Below are 23,780 nucleotides of genomic sequence, written 5' to 3'. Positions count from 1 at the left end.
ACAGAAAGCAGAGAAACCTTATTAATGCTCAGGGTACAGAAAATGTTTCAGCAGCAGGTCAGTCCTTACTAGACATAAGAAAATCATACACAGATGGAACAAAGTCTATGCATGTTCCAAGTGCAGTCAATGTTTCAGTTCAAGGGGACACACATCAAAGAACCCACACAGCACAGAAACCTTTTCAATGCTCAGTGTAGAAAAGCCTTCAGTCAGGAGGCAAATCTCCTTAAACATCAAAGAACTCACACAAGGGAGAAACCCTACAAATGCCCAGTGTGTACAAAAAGCTTCCGTGAGAGCAGAGGTCTTTCCAGACATACAAGGTCTTCTCATATAGGGGAGAAACTGTACAATTGTGAACAATGTGGAAAGAGCTTCACCCGTAAATCAGACCTCATGAGGCATCAAGAGCACCACACAAAGGAGACGCCCAACCAGGGTTCAAATCTCAGTGAGAGTTTAGATAATGAATTGAGACCTCATGAAGGTGAGAACGCGCAGCGGATGGAAACCATGTAACTTCATCAACTATGCTAAGAAGGTCGCATCCACACAATACTTTTAAAGCTTCCCCCCAAGGAATCCTGGGAACTTCATTTCTTAAGGGAGCTGGCAATTGTAGATCTATGAAGTACAAACTATTTTCCCATCATTCTTTGGATGAAGCCATGGCAACAGTTATAAATGTGTGGTGTGAATGTGAACTCAGTCTCGGCATCCATCTTTTTGGCATCACTGGAGCCACCCAGAGGCTACATTCCACAAACCTTCAAATACACACACATAATCCATGCTTTGAGAGGGTTCTTGGGTCTTTTTAGTGACGAGAACTCATTGCCTCAGGTTTTGTTGTCCATTTGTGCTGTGGATTTCTTGTGACATTTTTTTTTTAAAAAAAGAAGCTTAATCCACACGAAAGAGAAGCATTTTAAATGCTCAAAATGTGAGCAGGGCTTCCAGTTCAGCACGCAGCTCAGCGCACACCAGAGAACCCATGAAGTTGAGAAAACATACAAATGCTCAAACTGCCACAAGGACTTTACTTCTCCATTTGATCTCATTAAACATAACAGGATGCACATTGAAGAAGGACCTCACAAATGCTCAGAATGCGGAGAGAGCTTCAGGTGCACCACCTCCCTTAGGGAACATCAGAGAATTCATGGAGGATAAGAGCCAGATTTTGACCTGAGCCATGCTTCTGAACCAAGTCTTGTTGAGCATAATGTAATGCGCCCTGAAAAGAAATGTTTCGTATGTTCCAAGTGTTCCTGCGGAAGCCTTGGTTACATCAACTGAAGCATAAATAGGAGATATCGCAGAGCTTCCTAGGCTGCAGCAAGACTCTTTTTTAAATATACAATTAATCAGCACAAGACAACTCCCACTGAATAACCCACAAATGTGGGGAAAGCTTTTATGTTAATACACTCATTTCACGTCAGTTTAATTGGCACAAGACAGCAATTGAGAGGCAGAGAAATGTTGCAAATGCTTCTCTTTCTCCATTCTTCTACTTCAGTGTATTTTTCCTGTCATGGTACTTCTTTTTAAATGCATGTTTCATTTGGGACTTGCTTCAATAAGTATTTTAATGTGTTTGTTCTATTCATCAATAAATTTTGTATGTTTTTCATTCCTTTTGCTTCTCTTTTTATTACTCTTGCCTCCCGTCAAGGTTGCAGTTTTAAATATGCTGCTGCAGCATTTATTAAATTGTTAGTTTGGGGTTTTTGGTACGACTTTTCTCATTGCACATTGCTACACAACCTCTGGCCTGTGGGCCAATCTGTATTCCCCAAGCCATGGCTTCCCAGTGATGAAGGAAGGCTAACCGGTAACTGGGGTGGGGCATATCGCCAGCGACACATGCGTGCCATCGCTATGTATAGCACAGGCGAGTGGAGCCACGCTTGTGCTGTACGTAGCGGTTGGCCACCGCTTGCGCTTGAGCACCTTATGGATGGTGGCAGGATCCTCCGCTTGCAGCTGTAGCGATGGCAGAAGGATCCCACCACCATCCGTACGGCGCTTGAGCAGCGCCGGTGGCAAACCGCTATGTACGGCACATGCGGGACACTGCGCACATGCCCTGTACAGAGAGATGCTGTGTATGCCCTGTACGGAGAGACGCCACACGTAGCAGTTTGCCCCCAGCAGCACTTGAGCACAGGAAGGACACTGGCGGGATCCTCTGCACACGGCTGCAGCGGTGCGATCTCGGCTTGCACCACCACAGCCAAAGGCAGCTGGGCGAGCACCCTGCAGAGTGCCTTCTGGTCGTTCCCCTCAAACATGGCACCTGGGGTGGTGCGCGCCCACCCCACCCCCCTCCTCCACCACTGTGCCTACCTAACCATAAACTAGCAGCTAGTGAGCAGGAAGAAAGCGTTTAGTTAAATCATAGGTAGCTCATGGGAGGTAGCTCAAAATGATCAGCACAGGAATGAAACTAAGAGAGGGGACACTGCAGCCCTAGCAGTGCTCACTGTTGGCACATGATGCATGCCATGCGCCTTGGACACACCTACCACACGCTCCGCCTGTTGGCATGCAGCATCAGCATGGCACAAGTAAATAAATGCATCAGGACCACACCCTATGTTGATCCCGCCCAGATCCCCCAAGGGCCCCAGTCCAGTCCTGGGAGTCCGCCCGAGCACCATGGTCACGCCTGCATGTGGACTTCACTGGCCCCTTTCAGGGGAAAACATTCTTCATAATGGTGAACTCCTACACCAAATGGCTGGAAGTCGCACTGGTGTAGCACCCTGCTTGTGGTTAACGCTTAGCTGGAATGAAATATTCAACGCAGCAATAGAGAAATTAAAATAATAATTTATTTGTCAGACAAATAAATATGAGGCACAGTGGTATATGGTTACCAAGCTCTGGCCTGGCCTCTTGCCATTCTGGCCAGCACTTATATTTCCTTAATCCAGCCCCCTTGCTCCTCCTGTGGCTGCCTCTGTCCAATCAGCCTGGTTGAAATTCCTATTGGCTGTTTGCTAGAACCAATCACAAAAGATACACCCATTTCCTTCTGTCCTTTTATGGGAATCAAAAAGCTATATATTCTTCTATCTATAAATGACAAATAAGTAGTAATATATCTTACATGTGTCTCAACAAGGAACCTTAATTACCAGCTCACCTCGCCCTATTGCCCTCCAAAACAGATGGTTAATCTTAAATTTTTATCTTAAACAGATGTCAAGGATCATCATTGAAAGATCTCCTTCTCTTGAAGGTCTTTTAAACAAAGGCCTGACAACCAGTGCTCTAATGATGTTTCCTGCTTGGCAGGGGGGCTGGGCTGGTGGCTGATGGCCCCTGTGATCTCTTCCAACTATATGAAATAAGAATCTAGCATAAGGATTTAACATTTCTTAGCTTCTAATTCCTTTGCATAATTACATTTAAGCCAATATATTTAATACATAACATAAATAACCTTTTAGAAGAATAAACCTTTTCAAAGTAAGGAACAGTTTCCAGCCTCAAAAATAGAAAGAAAGAAAACCTATCTTCTCCAGCCAAGCCAGTTGCCTTTTTCACTGCTCTTGACCTTTGAACCTTAGGAAAATATGGCTCAAGTTTAATGGGAGGCACATGGTTTTATTTTACTATTTACCCACTCTTAATTATGTTTTTCTCTGCTTTTTTATCTTCTGTAATATGTAGGGTCAGTGTAACCTTGGCTGTCAGCCTGTAATTCCCTTTTTACGACTTTGAGAATTGTTTTCTGCTATAAATCAGGGGAGCCCCTTGTCTAGGAGGAAAAACATTTTGCCAAGGTTCTTAGGCAGCTGCTCTTCTGCCTGGCATGAAACATTTGAAGATCTTTAAGCTCATTTTAAAATACAGGCCCTGATCAAGCCTTAATAAAAATGCAGACTTATGATTAGATGCCTCACTGGTACCGTCCACTTCTACGTCCGCAGCCATCCGGGTACTACGCAGGCTGTTTGCAACCCACGGGCTCCCTGACACTCTCGTCTCAGGCAACGGGACTGCATTTACGTCAGGAGAATTCCAAACCTTCACAGTGCAGAACGCCATCCGCCATATCCGCAACGCACACGTAGGCTGCTGGCGTACCTTGAGAACTATGAATGTGAACTCCCTGGCAGGACTGGAACTTAGAGGGGAGGGGTGTTATGTTCTCTAACCTTGACAGATTAGAGAACTGGGCCAAAACAAACAAGAATAATTTTAATAGGGAGAAATGTAAAGTATTGCACTTGGGCAAAAAAAATGAGAGGCACAAATACAAGATGGGTGACACCTGGCTTGAGAGCAGTACATGTGAAAAGGATCTAGGAGTCTTGGTTGACCACAAACTTGACATGAGCCAACAGTGTGACACGGCAGCTAAAACAGCCAATGCAATTCTGGGCTGCATCAATAGGAGTATTGCATCTAGATCAAGGGAAGTAATAGTGCCACTGTATTCTGCTCTGGTCAGACCTCACCTGGAGTACTGTGTCCAGTTCTGGGCACCACAGTTCAAGAAGGACACTGACAAACTAGAACGTGTCCAGAGAAGGGCAACCAAAATGGTCAAAGGCCTGGAAGCGATGCCTTATGAAGAACGGCTAAGGGAGCTGGGCATGTTTAGCCTGGAGAAGAGGAGGTTAAGGGGTGATATGATAGCCATGTTCAAATATATAAAAGGATGTCACATAGAGGAGGGAGAAAGGTTGTTTTCTGCTGCTCCAGAGAAGCGGACACGGAGCAATGGTTCCAAACTACAAGAAAGAAGATTCCACCTAAACATTAGGAAGAACTTCCTGACAGTAAGAGCTGTTTGACAGTGGAATTTGCTGCCAAGGAGTGTGGTGGAGTCTCCTTCTTTGGAGGTCTTTAAGCAGAGGCTTGACAACCATATGTCAGGAGTGCTCTGATGGTGTTTCCTGCTTGGCAGGGGGTTGGACTCAATGGCCCTTGTGGTCTCTTCCAACTCTATGATTCTATGATTCTATGATTCTATGATTCTATGTACTGAGATGAATAGGATCCAAACTGCAGCAGTCTGATTGGTCCTAGAACAATAGGATCCAAAACGCAGCAGTCTGATTGGTCCTAGAACAATAGGATTCAGAATGCAGCAGTCTGATTGGTCCTAGAACAATGCAGCAGTGTGATTGGTTGACAGGAACCACCCAATCATTCTCCAGATAGAAGCGAATCCACAACCTGATTGGCTTACAGTAGAATTCCGGAATTAGCCAATCATGTGCAGCCCATTGTGTAAATAATGTATATAAAGCAGATACTTTGAGGGGACATTCATTCATTCCTCCTCACCACTATGAGCTGAATAAAGAGCATGAAATCACTTTGCGACTCTGAGTATATTTCAGAAACCATCAGGCAAAACCCCATCATCCAGCAGGAGAACGGAGGGTCAGCAGGAAGCCCACCCAGTCGAGGAGGAGGAGGAGGATGTACCCCGTTTTGCTGGAGAAAGTTGCTAAGCCTCCTGGGAAATCACAGTACAGGCAATTCCTGGTGCTGCTAAGGAGCAGGATGTGTGCATTGTGGGTGAGGAGAACATCTGGCAGTACCCCAACACCTGCAAGATGTCTTCAGTCCCATGATGAGACCTAAACCCCGATTGGAAGGGATCCAAATGGTCCGCTTCTTCCAGGCGTGCCTGGAGTTGTTCGGCAACCGCTCCAAATGGTCTGCTTCGTCCAGGCGTGCCTGGAGATGTTCGGCAACCGCTCGCTCAATCACCTTGCCCAAGAATGGAAGATTTGAGAGGTTGTGAGGATTTCCTATGAGGTAGGCAAAAAACCAAACGGCCAGTGCCAATTTGCTAAGTGGAATAAACTCCTACCAGGCCCCTTAACAGCGACCAACCAAAGTCCATAGCAAGGTCAGAAGGAAACCTTCAAGGGCGGGGGGGGAACCAGTCAGCTGAGCGATCTGAAAGAGGGCGATCCCCGGGCTGCGCTTGCCTTACATGGGGCAAGCCACACACCCCGAGCCAGCCAATATGCTGGCTGAGAGGATGACGCGGCCCGAGGATTCCCCAGTTTGAGCAGGGCTGCAAGCAAGCCATCACGCGCGTGTTGGGGGAGTGAGCCTGCCACACCACCTCCTCCCGAGGTCGGAAGTGGCTTTGCGTGGCGAGTTCCCGCCTCCCACCAGTGGTAAATAATGACACAAGACACCATAATTAATAACCACAACTTTACTGGTAATAGGTAAGAGCGGTCTTGGCTTAGGCACTGGTCCTATCCATCTATCCGGCTTCAGCTTGAAGACCGGCAAGGGTTAACACCAGCAGGGGATGTGCCTCCCTCACCTCCCCCTACCCTGAACCACTGTGATGGGGGACCCTGCTATTCTTCCCAGCTCTTCTCCTTCCAGACACATCTCCACTCCCTCAATAATAACAGAGAACAACCAAACACACACAAATGTAAAACAGTTAAAACCATTGGAGCAGCAGGCCTGTCTCCAGCTGCCTGAGCCCAAATTACCCTCCCCAAACCTAGACATTTCCTTTAAACAGAAAAAATCTGCCCAGGTGGGCATGTTGCACCCCCAAAGAGGACATGTCCTGGTTTTCCCAGACATATGGCAACCCTACAATGTATAAAATTCATTGCTACAAAAGGTTTGATGCACAATAGTACCATCATGTTCAGGACCCCTCAACTTCTGAACAACAGATTCTGGGTCTTCTACGTCCAGTAACTGGTCTTCCTAGAGCTATCCGATTGGCCACTGTAGAAAATAGAACGCTGGACTAGCTTATGGTCAAACTAACATTATCAAGGTCAAAATCTTTTTTTTAAGAAAACCACAAAAGCTGGTGTTATTATATTGACAGTATGTGAAACCGGGCCACAATTTAAACAAAAACAAAAAACAAGAAAGCTATAACTCAAAGCGCAGGAGGGGAAAAGAGGGCATTTCTGTCTTTCTCTCTCTGCTGTTTAATTTCTCTTTTCAGATCACACTTCCTCCCTGCCACAGTATGTTTTTCTATGAACTCTAATTCCCAGCAGCCTTTGCACTCCCCACATAAACGATCAACACCTGGATCCATTTAGCTGAGCAAACACCCAAGTGTGACAGTGAAGGGGCTTGAGATAAAGAAGGAAAGTCTCTGAATTCACCAATGTCTACCAGAACAGGTGAACTGGAGCCTACCAAGAACTCAAGATAAGACATGCTGGGATTGGGTAGAAAATTCTGAACTGGGGGTCCCTGTTTCCCCCCTCTTTCATCTCCTTTGTGACATTTGAAATCCAGACTTGATCTCACAAGGGGCTGCTGCTCTGGGTCTCAAATGTAGACCTGCCTTGGTACTAAGAGGACCTGGGTGAGTCAAAGGATGACAGCCCTTTGGAAGAAGGAGAAAGTGAAAACATGGGGTTTCTCACTGTGCAGGAGGAGGAATGTGGGTAGCAGTCTACCTCTCTTTCAAATCAGAACCAGTGAAGGCGGTGAAGGTCCTGTGTGAGTGTCTGGAGGCGGTTGGAGTATGGATGGCGGCTAACACATTGAGATTGAATCCTGACAAGACAGAAGTACTGTTTCTGGGGGACAGGAGGCGGGCAGGTGTGGAGGACTCCCTGGTCCTGAATGGGGTAACTGTGCCCCTGAAGGACCAGGTGCGCAGCCTGGGAGTCATTTTGGACTCACAGCTGTCCATGGAGGCACAGGTTAAATCCGTGTCCAGGGCAGCTGTGTACCAGCTCCATCTGGTACGCAGGCTGAGACCCTATCTGCCTGTGGACTGCCTCGCCAGAGTGGTGCATGCTCTGGTTATCTCCCGCTTGGATTACTGCAATGCACTCTACGTGGGGCTACCTTTGAAGGTGACCCGGAAACTACAACTAATCCAGAACGCAGCAGCCAGACTGGTGACAGGGAGCGGCCACCGAGACCATATAACACCGGTCTTGAAAGACCTACATTGGCTCCCAGTACGTTTCCGAGCACAATTCAAAGTGTTGGTGCTGACCTTTAAAGCCCTAAACGGCCTCGGTCCAGTATACCTGAAGGAGCGTCTCCACCCCCATCGTTCTACCCGGACTCTGAGGTCCAGCACCAAGGGCCTTCTGGCGGTTCCCTCACTGCGAGAAGCCAAGTTACAGGGAACCAGGCAGAGGGCCTTTTCGGTAGTGGCGCCCTCCTTGTGGAATGCCCTCCCACCAGATGTCAAAGAGAACAACAACTACCAGACTTTTAGAAGACATCTGAAGGCAGCCCTGTTCAGGGATGCTTTTAATGTTTGATGTATCATAGTATTTTAATATTCTTTTGGAAGCCGCCCAGAGTGGCTGGGGAGGCCCAGCCAGATGGGCGGGGTATAAATAATAAATTATTATTATTATTATTATTATTATAGCAAGGAAAGGTGAAAGAGAGAAATTTCTTCCCCTGGGAGGTTGAGATTGGGTGGGGTCCGGAAGGCAGCCTCTTGCCTTTTGTGTTTTTATTAGTTTTTCAATTAGATACTCCACATACACATACACATATTTTATTACATTTTACATTTATACTTGCTCTTCAAAGCTGACTTCCCTTCTTCTTTCTTCTGGTATTTTATATCACATATAATTTTATTGCATTATTTTCTTCCATTTTATATATTATCATTTTCCATATTTGAGCAGAGTGTATCCATAAACAACTCCTCAGGTTTATAAAATTCTTGTTTTCTGTAATTTACCACTACTGTTAGTTATATTACTTTCCTTATACATTTTGCTTCTTATTATTTTCATTATTCATCACTTTTCTTAATCTTTCCCATTATGAGGTTTGTTTCTAATTCTACTAGTTTTACTATTTCATCTTTCTTTCCTATATACAACAAAACCTTTCCCATTCTTTATGAAATGTCGAATTTTCACTGTTAGTTTGGCTATTTCTGCATATTCCATTACCTTCTGTCTCCATTCTTCTACTGTTGGTAATTACTGCTGTTTCCAAACCTAGGCTAACAGTAACCTCGCCGCTTTGGTTGCATATAAAAACAGTTTCTGGTCATTCTTTTTTTTAAAAAAATAATATTTTTTATTAGCCGACCAATCATATCAAGTCAAATCACTTCACATAAATTCCGAATTACAAAGCCGAATTTTAAATTTTTGTTGAGGGGACCCATATTTCAAGTTCTGAAGGGGGATTCAGATCATCTTCTTGCTACTGCGTTAATATCCAAATCAGTCCAAATAATATTCATAATTCTATCCAGTCTTATCTTTCTGTTTCCACATCTCATCTTGTTCGTATATTTTTTTATTCTTTTCTTTATGATCTCTTCTGATAATCTCCTTAAGCAGATAAACACCAATTATAATCCTGTATGAATTTTTCCGTTCGTCCAATCCTCATATCAAGATGGTTTCCATATATCATCGCTTTCATAAATAACATTGCTCTTTCCTTTTTTAAAAAAATAATTTTTATTAACTGGCCAATCACATCAAATTAAATCACATCACTTAAATTACAAATTACAGAGCCAAATTTTTAAATTTTGTTGGGGGAACCCATACTTCAAGATCCAAAGGGGGACTCAAATCATCTTCTTATTACTGTGTTAATGTCCAAATCAGTCCCAATCAATCCAGACAAAGTTCATAATTCTATCCAGTCTTATCTTGGTGTTTCCACATCATACCTTGTTCATATAATTTCTCTTTTTCTTTTACGATCTCTTCTGTTAGTATCCTTAAACCAATAAGCAAATATAATAATCCTGTGTGAATTTCCCGTTCTTCCAATCTAAGTCCAGATGGTTTCCATATATCTCCTTCGTAGATAACATCGCTCTTTCCATCATAAATTAGGGCATTTGTCACTCTTAAGTCCCACTGAGGAGTTAATCCACGATATGTAAACAGCTCTATTTCTCTCTTTCTCCTCCCAGACTCAAGAGCTCCAACAATGCCTCCCAAAATGGCGACGGCATTTTAAACTGCGTCATTCCAAAACTCTTAACTCTCCAGCATCGCTTGAAACATTGCTTTGGTTTGAAAGCCATTCTCCTTTCATATTTAATTTTTTCATTGAGAAGGCTTCTTGGGGTAACAGCCACCATGGTGTTTTCCTTTCAAACCACTCTTTATATCGCTTCCAAACTTCATACAATGATCTTTTTATAATATGATCTAGAAAGTCTCAGTGTACTCCATCCTTGTCATACCAAAGGTACGCGTGCCACCTGTATCTATTTCGAAACCCCTCTAGATATAATATGTCTGTGTTCTTCAAACTAAGCCATTCTTTTAACCATGTTATAGAAGCAGCTTCATAATATATTTTAAGATCCGGTAACGAGAAGCCTCCTCTTTCCTTTTTATCCGTCAGAAGTTTAAACTTTATTCTAGGTTTCTTCCCTTGCCATACAAACCTAGAAATCATTTTTTGCCACTCATTGAATTGACCTAATCCGGCAAAAATAGGCACAGTTTGGAATTTAAAAAAGCATCTTAGGAAAGACACTCATCTTGACAGATGCTATCCTTCCCCAGAAGGACACTTTCAATCTGTCCCATATTTCCAAATTTGTCTGGATTTCTTTCCATGTTGTTTTATAATTGTCCTTGAATAGGTTTGTGTTTTTTGGGGAGAGCCAGACCCCCAAATATTTTATTTTCTTTACCACTGTTATTTCCCTTTTCCTTTGCAGCTGATCTGTTTGTTCCACGTTCATGTTTTTCACCATCATTTTTGTTTTACCCTTATGAATTTTCAATCCTGCCAACATTCCAAATTCTTCAATTACTTTTAATGCTTCCGCTGTCAAAGTTAAAGGTTCCTGTACTGTCAAGACTATATCGTCGGCGAAGGCGTTAACCTTATATTCCTTTTCGCCACACTTTATCCCTGTAATTCTTTCTGTCTCTCTTATATTTACATTTTTCACTAAGGGGGAGCTTGTTTAAGGCAGAACTGCAACCCAAAGTCCACAACGGAAATGCAAAGAGGGACAGGATGTGTATTTGGGATTCTGCAGATGGAGGCTGCTACATGTCCTGGAGCAAAGAGCAGAAGAGTCTTAGGAGGAAGGAAGGCAGCTCAGTGGTAGAGTGCATGCCTTGCATTGAAGAAGGTGGCAGCTTTAATCCCTGGCAATTGCATGTAGGACTTGGGAGAGGCTTCCCATATGAAACACTGGAGAGCTGCTGCCAGTCAGTGTAGACAGTACAGAGCTGAGTACTGGTAAGTAATGGGACTCCCAGGTAATGCATATTGGGGAGGGAAGCCCCAGGCAGAATTCCTCCTGAGCTCCAGGTCTTAATGACAAGCACACAAGGTTAGTTTGAGGTCATCCCATGCTGCACCAACTTACAATAAACCCACTAAAAGTAATGTACTGACATAAAACCCACTCTATGTAGGTTCTGTTTGCTGGGGAAACTGTACTGCTCTTGAGAGGTGGGTGTGGGTGTGGGTGTGGGTGTGGGTGTGTATGCGCCTTGTGCAGAATTTTTTCAAGTTCGCTTTATAATTTTTGATGTTTCGTTTGTTCTTCACAACGACTTTCCCTATGTTCATAGTCTGCTACCTTTGCTGTATTGTCTGCTCTTGAGCATTAGAAAAGTTTCACTGTACACCTTCCTTGTACAGTTTCTCCCCTGTATGGCAAGACCTTGTATGTCTGGAAAGACCTCCACTCTCACGAAAGCTATTTCTACACACACGGCATCTGTAGGGTTTCTCTCCTGTGTGCCTTCTTTTATGTACTGTAAGCTGTGAGCTGGGGGACGCAGGTGGCGCTGTGGGTTAAAGCCTCAGCGCCTAGGGCTTGCCGATCGAAAGGTCGGCGGTTCAAATCCCTGCGGCGGGGTGCGCTCCCGCTGCTCGGTCCCAGCGCCTGCCAACCTAGCAGTTTGAAAGCACCTCCGGGTGCAAGTAGAGAAATAGGGACCGCTTACCAGCGGGAAGGTAAACGGCGTTTCCGTGTGCGGCTCTGGCTCTGGCTCTGGCCAGAGCAGCGATGTCACGCTGGCCACGTGACCCGGAAGTGTCTCCGGACAGCGCTGGCCCCTGGCCTCTTAAGTGAGATGGGCGCACAACCCCAGAGTCTGTCAAGACTGGCCCGTACGGGCAGGGGTACCTTTACCTTTACCTTTAAGGTGTGAGCTGTGTGCGAAACATTTATCACACTCCAAACACTTGTAAGGCTTCTCCCTTGTGTGAGTTCTTTTATGGTTAGTAAGGTTTGAGCTCACAGTGAGGCTTTTCTCACACTCTGAACATTTGAAAGGTTTCTCCCCTGTGTGAGTTCTCTTATGTACTGTAAGGTTTGAGCTGTCAGTGAAGCTTTTCTCACACTTTGAACATTTAAAAGTCTTCTCCCCTGTGTGGGTTCTTTTATGTACTTTAAGGTTCCATTTCCTGCAGAAGCTCTTTCCACAGTCTGCACATTTATAGGATTTCTGTCCTGTGTGAATCTTCTGATGGGCAGCAAACTGCTTCTGATACCTGAAGCTCCTTCCACACGCCAAACAAGTAAATCGCTTCATCTCTGTAGGGCATGTGGGGCTGTTTCCATTGTTTCTGCTCCCACTGCTTATTTCTCCAGATTCTGCCGTTTGAATTGTTTTCTCCTTTGTGGATGTTCTCAAAGCATCTCTGTTTTCTGGTTGTTCTCCTTGCTCAGTGAAGAAACAAGGGAAACTGTACTGCTCTTGAGAGGTGTGGGTGCGTGCGGGTGTGGTTGTGGGTGTGTATGCGCCTTGTGCAGAATTTTTTCAAGTTCGCTTTGTAATTTATGTTGTTTTGTTTGTTGTTCACAACTACTTTCCCTATGTTCATAGTCTGCTACTTTTGCTGTATTGTCTGCTCTTGAGCATTAGAAAAGTTTCAATGCGTCAAGAATTAGAAATCTTGATCTAACCTCGTGAGGGACAAACAATATAGCTATGCTTCCTAAAGCCAATGTAAGCTTCCACCTGCAGACTGAGAAAATATTTGCTCTCGAGAGTAGAATCTCTACAGGTAGAAACTTGCTGGTGAATCTGGCGCAATGGCAAAACCAGACTAAGGATCTTGAGCAGAGTGGAAAGAAAGGTCACCCATGATGGCAACTCATTGCCCGCTTTGGCAGCAATGGTCCAAAAGTATATCAAAAAGACAAAACATATTACATTGAATGTCTCAGTTTCCATCTCTCTCTCTGACATCCATGTTTTCCTTCTCTCTTATCCAGCAGGTGTTGTGCAATGGAGACAGAACAGAAGGAAATCTTTGAAAAAAGCACAAGATGAGATGGTGGAGCAGAACCTCCTGAGTCACGATGGACCAAGGAGGGAAAAGAGAAGCCACAGAAAACGGAAGACAGACAAATCCATCGTTCCTCAAAGTGGCTTCTTCACTGAGCAAGGAGAACAAGCAGAAAACAGAGACTCTTTGAAAGTGTCTACAGAGGAGAAAACAATTCAAAGGGCAGAGTCTGGAGGAATAAGCAGTGGGAGCAGAAACAATGGAAACAGCCCCACATGCCCTACAGAGGTGAAGCGATTTACTTGTTTGGAGTGTGGATGGAGCTTCAGGAATCAGAAGCAGTTTGCTGCCCATCAGAAGATTCATACAGGACAGAAATCACATAAATGTGCAGACTGTGGAAAGAGCTTCCGCAATAAATGGAACCTTAAAGTACATAAAAGAACCCACACAGGGGAGAAGCCTTTCAAATGTACAGTGTGCAAGAAAAGCTTTAATGTGAGATCAAACCTTAATGCACATCAAAGAATTCACACAGGGGAGAAGCCTTTCAAATGTTCAAAGTGTGAGGAAAGCTTCAATGACAGCTCAAACTTTACTAAACATAAAAGAGCTCACACAGGGGAGAAGCCTTACAAATGTTTGGAGTGCAATAAAAGCTTCATTGACAGCTCAAACCTTACAGTACATAAAAGAACCCACACAGGGGAGAAGCCCCACAAATGTTCTGTGTGTGGGAAACATTTCGCACATATCTCAAACCTTAAAGTACATGAAAGAACTCACACAAGAGTGAAACTGTATGAGTGTGAACAATGTGGAAAGAGCTTCACCCGTAAATCAGACCTCAAGAGGCATCAAAAGCACCACACAAGGGAGACGCCCAACCAGGGTTCAAATCTCAGTGAGCGTTTAGATGATGAATTGAGACCTCATGAAGGTGAGAACGCACAACGGATGGAAACCATGTAACTTCCTCAACTATCCTAAGAAAGTCGCATCCACACAATATATTTAAAGCTTCCCCCTAAAGAATACTGGGAACTTAATGGTGTCTGGAATTTAGACCTATGAGGTTGAAACTACTGTTTCCAGAATTCTTTTGAGAAAGCCATATAATAGCTAAAAGGAGATTTAAAGGTTTGGTGTGGATGTGACCTCAGTCTCGGCGTCCATCTCTTGAGCATCGCAGAAGCCACCCAGAGGCCACGTCCCCCCTGAATCTTCCAATACACACACATAATCCATGCTTTGGGTGGGTTCTTGAGTCTTTTAAGTGACTAAAACACATTGCCTCAGGTTTTGTGTCCACTGTTTGTGTAGACTGCATGTGATAGTTGAATAGTTTTATATATTTATACAATACAGTTGCTTTATCGTAATCAGTTAGGCTATGAAAATTGGTTTTAATAGAATCTAGAGAAAACTCAGCTCTTTCCTTGGCCAGAGCACAGTCAACCAGCACCTTTCTCTATTGACATTGGGAATTTCTCTTGGCACCCCAATAAATATGGGGGCTCTTCTGTTCATCCGGCTGAATTAACCAAGTTGGGGATAATTTAGGCTCTTGAAACAAAGAGAAGGATTGACCCTAGGAAGGAAGGGAAGGTTGAAAGGCTTCAGAGGCTTCCCCGTTGGAAATGCAAAATTGGCAAAGTAGCTGCTTCTGCTTTTTAGATTTGGTTTGAGACTACCGATCCTGAATAATAAAGTTGTTAAATATTATGCTTGGTGCATTATTATTATATTAATAATAATTTATTATTTATACCCCACCCATATTGCTGGGTTTCCCATGCAGTGAAAGCAATGTGATAGTGCTTTAAACAGTCAAGACTTCCCCCAAGGAATTCTGGGAGCTAAAGGTTGTTAAGAGTGCTGAGATGGGTTACCCTTCAATATTTGGGGGAGGTGATGGCGCTCCTCCCCCCATCTCATCTACATAACAATATCCCTACCAATGCCTAACTGCCAAGACCAGAGAGGTTGTGACGATTTCCTACGAGGTAGGCAAAAAACCAAACGGCCGGTGCCAATTTGCTAAGTGGAAAAAACTCCTACCAGGCCCCTTAACGGCGACCAACCAAAGTCCATAGCAAGGTCATATAAGGAAACCTTGAAGGGCAGGCGGGTGGGAAACCGGTCAGCTGAGCGATCCGAAAGAGGGCGATTCCCCGGGCTGCGCTTGCCTTAAATGGGGCAAGCCACACACCCCGAACCAGCCAATTGGCTGGCTCGGAGGATGACGCGGCCCAAGGATTCCCCAGTTCACGCAGGGCTGCAAGCCAGCCACCGCGCACATGTTGGGGGCGTGAGCCTGCAATACCACATCCACCCGAGGTCAGAAGTGGCTTTGCGTGGTGAGTTCCCGCCTCCCACCAGTGGTAAATAACAACACAAGACACCATAATTAAGGGTAATGGGCTAAAATTGGCCACAACTTTATTGGTTACAAGTAAGAGCGGTATTGGCTTAGGCATTGGTCCTATCCATCTATCCAGCTTCAGCTTGAAGACCGGCAAGGGTTAACACCAGCAGGGGGTGTGCCCTCTGGGCATAACCCAGTCTCCCTCACCTCCCCCTACCCTGAACCACTGTGATGGGGGACCCTGCTATTCTTCCCAGCTCTTCTCCTTCCAGACACATCTCCACTCCCTCAATAATAACAGAGAACAACCAAACACACACAAATGTAAAACAGTTAAAACCATTGGAGCAGCAGGCCTGTCTCCAGCTGCCTGAGCCCAAATTACCCTCCCAAAACCTAGACATTTCCTTTAAACAGAAAAAATCTGCCCAGGTGGGCATGTTGCACCCCCAAAGAGGACATGTCCTGGTTTTCCCAGACATATGGCAACCCTACAGTGTATAAAATTTATTGCTACAAAAGGTTTGATGCACAATAGTACCATCATGTTCAGGACCCCACAGCTTCCAAACACCAGATTCTGGGTCTTCTACATCCAGTAACTGGTCTTCCTAGAGCTATCCGATTGGCCACTGTAGAAAATAGAATGCTGGACTAGCTTATGGTCAATCTAACATTACCAGGGTCAAAATCTTGTTTTAAGAAAACCACAAAAGTTGATGTTATTATATTGAGAGTATGTGAAACCAGGCCACAATTTAAACAAAAACAAGAAAGCTATAACTCAAAGCGCAGGAGGGGAAAAGAGAAGGAATTTCTGTCTTTCTCTCTCTGCTGTTTAATTTCTCTTTTCAGATCACACTTCCTTCCTGCCACAGTATGTTTTTCTATGAACTCTAATTCCCAGCAGCCTTTGCACTTCCCACATAAAGGATCAACACCTGGATCCATTTAGCTGAGCAAACACCCAAGTGGGACAGTGAAGGGGCTTGAGATGAAGGAGAAAGTCTGTGAATTCTCCAGTGTCTACCAGAACAGGTGAGCTGGAGCCTACCAAGAACTCAGGAGAAGACATGCTGAGATTGGGTAGAAATTTCTGAACTGGGGGTCCCTATTTTCCCCCTCTTTCATCCTCTTTGTGGCATTTGAAATGCAGACTTGATCTCACAAGGGGCTGCTGCTCTGGGTCTCAAATGTAGACCTGCCTTAGTACTAAGAGGACCTGGGTGAGTCAAAGGAGGCTGGCATTCCTCTGGAGGAATGAGAAAATGACAAGTTTTGTGGGAGGAGGAATATGGTCAGCAAGGAAAAATGCAAGAGAGGGAATTATTCCCGTGGATGGGTAAATAGGGGTGGGGTCTTGGCTTTTGCATTAATTAAATATTTCACTAAGGGGCAGTGTCCATGTAGGAGCATGGTTGCTTAAGGGAGATTTCTTGGGGAATTGCAACACAGAGTAATATCAGAAGGGAAAAGAGGGACAGGGTGTGTATAAGGGCCTCTGCAGATAGAGGATGCTACATTTAAGGTGCAAAAATGCTGCATTTCGTAGAACAAAGATCAACAAGGTCTTAGAGGGAAGGAATGCAGTTCAGTGGGAGAGGGCCTGCTTTGCCTTGCAGATGGTTGCAGGTTCAATCCCCAGTATCTCCATGTAGGACTTGGGAGAGGCTTCCCATATGAAAAACTGGAGAGCTGCTGCCAGTCAGTGTAGACAGTACTGAGCTAAGTGGCCAAAGATACAATTCTCTTCTCTTCCCTTTTTTCCATCAAATATCTGCAGCCCCCCCACCCCCGGAAGGCCGATTTTTTTTTCCCCCTTCCTTCCTGTGCAACAGCCGACTCCCTTTTTTCCCCCCTCAGCCTGAACCGCTTTCATATCTGATCTTATTTTGCCAGTTCTAATTGGGTCTCTCTGCTGGGGACTGCACAGCCATGTATCCAACTAATAATTACAGTTCCTCCCGCAATTCCTTTAGATAATTGATTCTTTCTTGGTGAGGTTCGCCATATCATAGGGCTTCTGCAGGTGGAGGTTGCAACATTTCTTGAAGCAAAGAGCAGAAGAGTCTTAGGGGGAAGGAACGCAGCTCACTGGTGCCTGCCTTCAATTGCAGAAGGTGGCAAGTTCAATCCGCAGTATCTCCATGTAGGACTTGGGAGAGGCTTCCTGTATCAATCCCTGGAGAGCTGCTTCCAGTCAGTGTAGACAATACTGAGCTAAGTGGCCAAAGTTACTATTCTCTTGTGTATATGAGGATCATGAAGGAAAACATTCATTTCTGAGCTATTTTCCTAAAACAGTAAGATGGAGAGTGTCAAGTGTGAATATGGGGCACACAATATATCCTATGAAGGCTGAGCTGAACAGGATACTTCTTATGTTTCTAATTCTCTGCATCTCCTGTTTCTCAAGATGCCTTATTTCAAACAATCTACTTTCTCAAACAGGCAAAGGGAAAGCGGCAACCAGTAGATGAAGCAGAAGACGCCCGTGACTACGAAGAAGGTGTCAAGGAGCCCAATTAGACCACAGCCAGGATGATGATGTTTGATACTTGCAAGAAGCCAGACCTGTGCATTGTCTATGGGGAACCCTTCAGGCAAAAGCCCATCATCCACAAGAGAAGGGAGGGTCAGAAGAAAGCCCACCCAGTTGAGGAGGAGGATGTACCCCTTTTTCATGGAGGAAGTTGCAGGGCCTCCTGGGAAATCATGGTACAGACAATTCCTGGTGCTGCTAAGGAGCAGGATGTGTGCATTGTGGGTGAGGAAAACATCTGGCACAACCCCAACATCTGTGAGAGAAAAGCGTGTTTGCAGGAAACGCTCTCAGTGGAGGGTACCATTCACAGCAAACTAGACTCCAGAGTCCCCAGTGAACCGCCAGCCCAGACTGTTGGTGATGCTGCTAAAGGACAAGACACCTGCATTGTGTATGACCAAGGTGTCCTGCAAAAGCACACTGTCCATATCAGAATTGGGTATCCTGAGGAAACACACCCAGGGGAGGATATAGTTAAGCCTATTGCTGGCGAAGTAGATTGGAAAGGCCCCAAAGAATCCACCTTCCAGCCTGCTGTTGATGCCACCAAAGAACAAGACTCCTGCATTGTGCATGAGGAAATGGTTAGACAGAAGCCCATTTTTCAAGGAACAGCCCCCAGTGAAGCCACAGCTCAGAGTGGTATGGATACTGGTAAGTAATGGGACTCCCAGGTAATGCATATTGGGGAGGGAAGCCCCAGGCAGAATTCCTCCTGAGCTCCAGGTCTTAATGACAAGCACACAAGGTTAGTTTGAGGTCATCCCATGCTACACCAACTTACAATACACCCATTAAAAGTAATGTACTGACATAGAACCCACTCTATGTAGGTTCTGTTTGCTGGGGAAACTGTACTGCTCTTGAGAGGTGTGTGTGGGTGCGGGTGCGGGTGCGGGTGCGGGTGCGGGTGCGGGTGCGGGTGTGGGTGTGGGTGTGGGTGTGGGTGCAGGTGTGGGTGTGGGTGTGTATGCGCCTTGTGCAGAATTTTTCAAGTTCGCTTTGTAATTTTGATGTTTCGTTTGTTCTTCACAACGACTTTCCCTATGTTCATAGTCTGCTCTTGAGCATTAGAAAAGTTTCACTGTACACCTTCCTTGTACAGTTTCTCCCCTGTATGGCAAGACCTTGTATGTCTGGAAAGACCTCCGCTCTCACGGAAGCTTTTTCTACACACAGGGCATCTGTAGGGTTTCTCTCCTGTGTGCCTTCTTTTATGTACTGTAAGGTGTGAGCTGTGTGCGAAACATTTATCACACTCCAAACACTTGTAAGGCTTCTCCCTTGTGTGAGTTCTTTTATGGTTAGTAAGGTTTGAGCTCACAGTGAGGCTTTTCTCACACTCTGAACATTTGAAAGGTTTCTCCCCTGTGTGAGTTCTCTTATGTACTGTAAGGTTTGAGCTGTCAGTGAAGCTTTTCTCACACTTTGAACATTTAAAAGTCTTCTCCCCTGTGTGGGTTCTTTTATGTACTTTAAGGTTCCATTTCCTACAGAAGCTCTTTCCACAGTCTGCACATTTATGGGATTTCTGTCCTGTGTGAATCTTCTGATGGGCAGCAAACTGCTTCTGATACCTGAAGCTCCTTCCACACGCCAAACAAGTAAATCGCTTCATCACTGTAGGGCATGTGGGGCTGTTTCCATTGTTTCTGCTCCCACTCCTTATTTCTCCAGATTCTGCCGTTTGAATTGTTTTCTCCTTTGTGGATGTTCTCAAAGCATCTCTGTTTTCTGGTTGTTCTCCTTGCTCAGTGAAGAAACAAGGGAAACTGTACTGCTCTTGAGAGGTGTGTGTGGTTGTGGGTGTGTATGCGCCTTGTGCAGAATTTTTTCAAGTTCGCTTTGTAATTTTTGTTGTTTTGTTTGTTGTTCACAACTACTTTCCCTATGTTCATAGTCTGCTACTTTTGCTGTATTGTCTGCTCTTGAGCATTAGAAAAGTTTCAATGCATCAAGAATTAGAAATCTTGATCTAACCTCGTGAGGGACAAACAATAGAGCTATGCTTCCTAAAGCCAATGTAAGCTTCCACCTGCAGACTGAGAAAATATTTGCTCTCGAGAGTAGAATCTCTACAGGTATAAACTTGCTGGTGAATCTAACTCAACGGCAAAACCTGACTAAGGATATTGAGCAGAGTGGAAAGAAAGTTCGCCCATGATGGCAACTTACTGCCCGCTTAGACAGCAATGGCCCAAAAGTGTATCAAAAAGACAAAACATATTACATTGAATGTCTCAGTTTCCATCTCTCTCTCTGACATCCATGTTTTCCTTCTCTCTTATCCAGCAGGTGTTTTGCAGTGGAGACAGAACAAAATGAAAACTTTGAAAAAAGCACAGGATGAGATGGTGGAGCAGAACCTCCTGAGTCACGATGGACCAAGGAGGGAAAAGAGAAGCCACAGAAAACGGAAGACAGACAAATCCATCGTTCCTCAAAGTGGCTTCTTCACTGAGCAAGGAGACCAACCAGAAAACAGAGACTCTTTGAAAGTGTCTACAGAGGAGAAAACAATTCAAAGGGCAGAGTCTGGAGGAATAAGCAGTGGAAGCAGAAACAATGGAAACAGCCCCACATGCCCTACAGAGGTGAAGCGATTTACTTGTTTGGAGTGTGGAAGGAGCTTCAGGAATCAGAAGCAGTTTGCTGCCCATCAGAAGATTCACACAAAACAGAAATCACATAAATGTGCAGACTGTGGAAAGAGCTTCTGCACAAAATGGAACCTTAAAGTACATAAAAGAACCCACACAGGGGAGAAGCCTTACAAATGTTCAAAGTGTGAGAAAAGCTTCACTGACAGCTCAAACCTTACTAAACATAAAAGAACTCACACAGGGGAGAAGCCCTACAAATGTTCTGTGTGTGGGAAACATTTTGCACATATCTCAAACCTTAAAGTACATAAAAGAGCTCACACAGGAGAGAAACTGTACAAGTGTGAACAATGTGGAAAGAGCTTCACCCGTAAATCAGACCTCAAGAGGCATCAAAAGCACCACACAAGGGAGACGCCCAACCAGGGTTCAAATCTCAGTGAGCGTTTGGATGATGAATCGAGACCTCATGAAGGTGAGAATGCACAACAGATGGAAACCATGTAACTTCCTCAACTATCCTAAGAAAGTTGCATCCACACAATATATTTAAAGCTTCCCCCTAAAGAATACTGGGAACGTAAAGGTGTTCGTAAAGGTGTCTGGAATTTAGACCTATGAGGTTGAAACTACTGTTTCCAGAATTCTTTTGAGAAAGCCATATAATAGCTACAAAGGCGCTTTAAATGTGTAGTGCAGATGTGACCTCAGTCTCGGCGTCCATCTCTTGGGTGTCGCAGGAGCCACCCAGAGGCCACGTCCCCCCTGAATCTCCCAATACACAAACATAATCCATGCTTTGGGAGGGTTCTTGAGTCTTTTTAGTGGCTAAAATACATTGCCTCAGGTTTTGTGTCCATTCTTTGTGTAGATTCCATGTGATAATTGTGTATATATATATATATATATATATATATATATATATATATATAAAATAAAGTTGCTTTATTGTAATCAGTTGGGCTATGAAAATTGCTCTTGGGAGAATCTAGAGAAAACTCAGCTCTTTCCTTGGCCAGAGCACAGTCAACCAGCACCTTTCTCTCTTGACATTGGGAATTTCTCTTGGCACCCCAATAAATGTGGGGGCTCTTCTGTTCATCCGGCTGAATTAACCATGTTGGGAGTTATTTAGGCTCTTGAAACCAAAGAGAAGGATTGACCCAAGGAAGGAAGGGAAGTTTGAAAGGCTTCTGCTTTCTAGATTTGTTTTGAGACTACCGATCCTGAATAATAAAGTTGTGTAAATATTATGCTTTGTGCTGTTCTGTTTTCACTGGCTCCTCAGAACAAAAATGGATGCAGCTTTCCAGTTTAGATTGCAGTTTCCAGCACACTCAGCCCCCATTCACACCATGCAGTAAAAGCAATGGGATACCGCTTTAAACAGTCATGGCTTCCCCCAAGGAATTCTGGGAGCTGAAGGTTGTTAAGAGTGCAGAGATGGATTAGAGGAGACCGGCTATTCTTCTCACAGAGCTACTGTTTCCAGCATTACTGGGGGAGAGGAACTGATGGTTAAACCACTTTGCCCTAGATGCTCAAAGAACCCTAAAAGATTGTTGAATTGCAGAAGACAAGTTGGATTTTATTCAGTAACACTCGGTCCTCTGTATATATGAAGACTTTATTAACCATAAATCAGTGGCCGCACCTGTAACTGACAGACAGAATGAGAAACCTTCCCCATAGTTATATTTCCCTTTGAGAAATAGCTTAACCTGTTGAAATTCTGCCTGCTACACAGCTGTTAAAGGCACAAGGATCAAAATAAGTACACTCAAAGGAAGGGAGAAGCAACTTTTGAGGACTCGGGGGATTCCTATTGCCTGGTATCTAAACCACTCACAAATCCCTCACAGCTCTGCATTCACTCATTGGCTGAACGGCTGGTGCCTAGAAATAAGGAAGGAAGGTACCATCCCAGGGAAGAGCGTTCCAGGAGGGAGGAGGCACCTCAGAAAAGGCCGGTTCTCAGGTTCCCTAAATGGGACTGCTGTCAATAGCCCCCATTTTTGCAACACCCTCTAACAGCCCAATTGATAAAACAAGGACCAGAGTGTGGCCGGCCACATGCCTCGGGCAGTGACATGTGGGGACAGACCCATGGTCATCATGACATCCACAGCCAGTCGCCTTGGTGCTGATGGTTGGAAAATGCCCTGGGGGTGCCTGCAAGGCCCCCGAACTCTGAGCGTCCTCCGGTACGCGCCACTCTGGAAAAGGTATCTCCCTTGCGTGGTGAGTTCCCGCCTCCCACCAGTGGTAAATAACGACACAAGATACCCTAATTAAGGGTAATGGGCTAAAATTGGCCACAACTTTATTGGTTACATGTAAGAGCGTTATTGGCTTAGGCATTGGTCCTATCCGTCTATCTGGCTTCAGCCTGATGGCTTGAAGACGGGCAAGGGTCAACACCAGCAGGGGGAGACCTGCTGATGCACATCAACTAGGTAACTCTCCTGGGGTCACTGCTCGGGGGCGTGCTTTAGGCCCCAACCTCCATAGGCTTCGGATAAGGCAACACCCCCCAGAATACTTTACCGGACTACCATTCAATATTTGGGGGAGGTGATAGCGCTCCTCCCCCCATCTCATCTACATAACAATATCCCTACCAATGCCTAACTGCCAAGACCAGAGAGGTTGTGACGATTTCCTACGAGGTAGGCAAAAAACCAAACGGCCGGTGCCAATTTGCTAAGTGGAATAAACTCCTACCAGGCCCCTTAACAGCGACCAACCAAAGTCCATAGCAAGGTCAGAAGGAAACCTTGAAGGGTGGGCGGGTGGGAATCCAGTCAGCTGAGCGATACGAAAGAGGGCGATCCCCGGGCCGCGCTTGCCTTAAATGGGGCAAGCCACACACCCCGAGGCAGCCAATATGCTGGCTCAGAGGATGACGCGGCCCGAGGATTTCCCAGTTTGAGCGGGGCTGCAAGCAAGCCATCACGCGCGTGTTGGGAGCGTGAGCCTGCAACACCACCTCCTCCCGAGGTCCATCTATCCGGCTTCAGCCTGATGGCTTGAAGACTGGCAAGGGTTAACACTA

The 23,780-nt window shown here is 45.1% G+C and overlaps 1 protein-coding gene across 1 annotated transcript in view; it reads left to right on the top strand.

Annotated features, from left to right (window-relative positions):
- The window catches only part of LOC307208277 (uncharacterized protein), a 35,354-nt gene extending 21,125 nt beyond the window's left edge, over positions 1-14,229 (top strand). Inside the window, exon 3 of the mRNA XM_079962935.1 lies at positions 13,196-14,229. Coding sequence (XP_079819061.1) covers positions 13,196-14,181 — 986 coding nt within the window. The 3' untranslated portion in view covers positions 14,182-14,229. The remainder of the gene's footprint in view (positions 1-13,195) is intronic.
- The last annotated feature ends 9,551 nt before the right edge of the window (positions 14,230-23,780 follow it).

The sequence above is a fragment of the Podarcis cretensis genome (genome assembly GCF_951804945.1).
Source record: "Podarcis cretensis genome assembly, chromosome: 2".
Classification (NCBI taxonomy): Eukaryota; Metazoa; Chordata; class Lepidosauria; order Squamata; family Lacertidae; genus Podarcis; species Podarcis cretensis.
The sequence above is the reverse complement of the archived record's forward strand: the minus strand, read 5'-3'. Positions and strand labels throughout refer to the sequence as shown.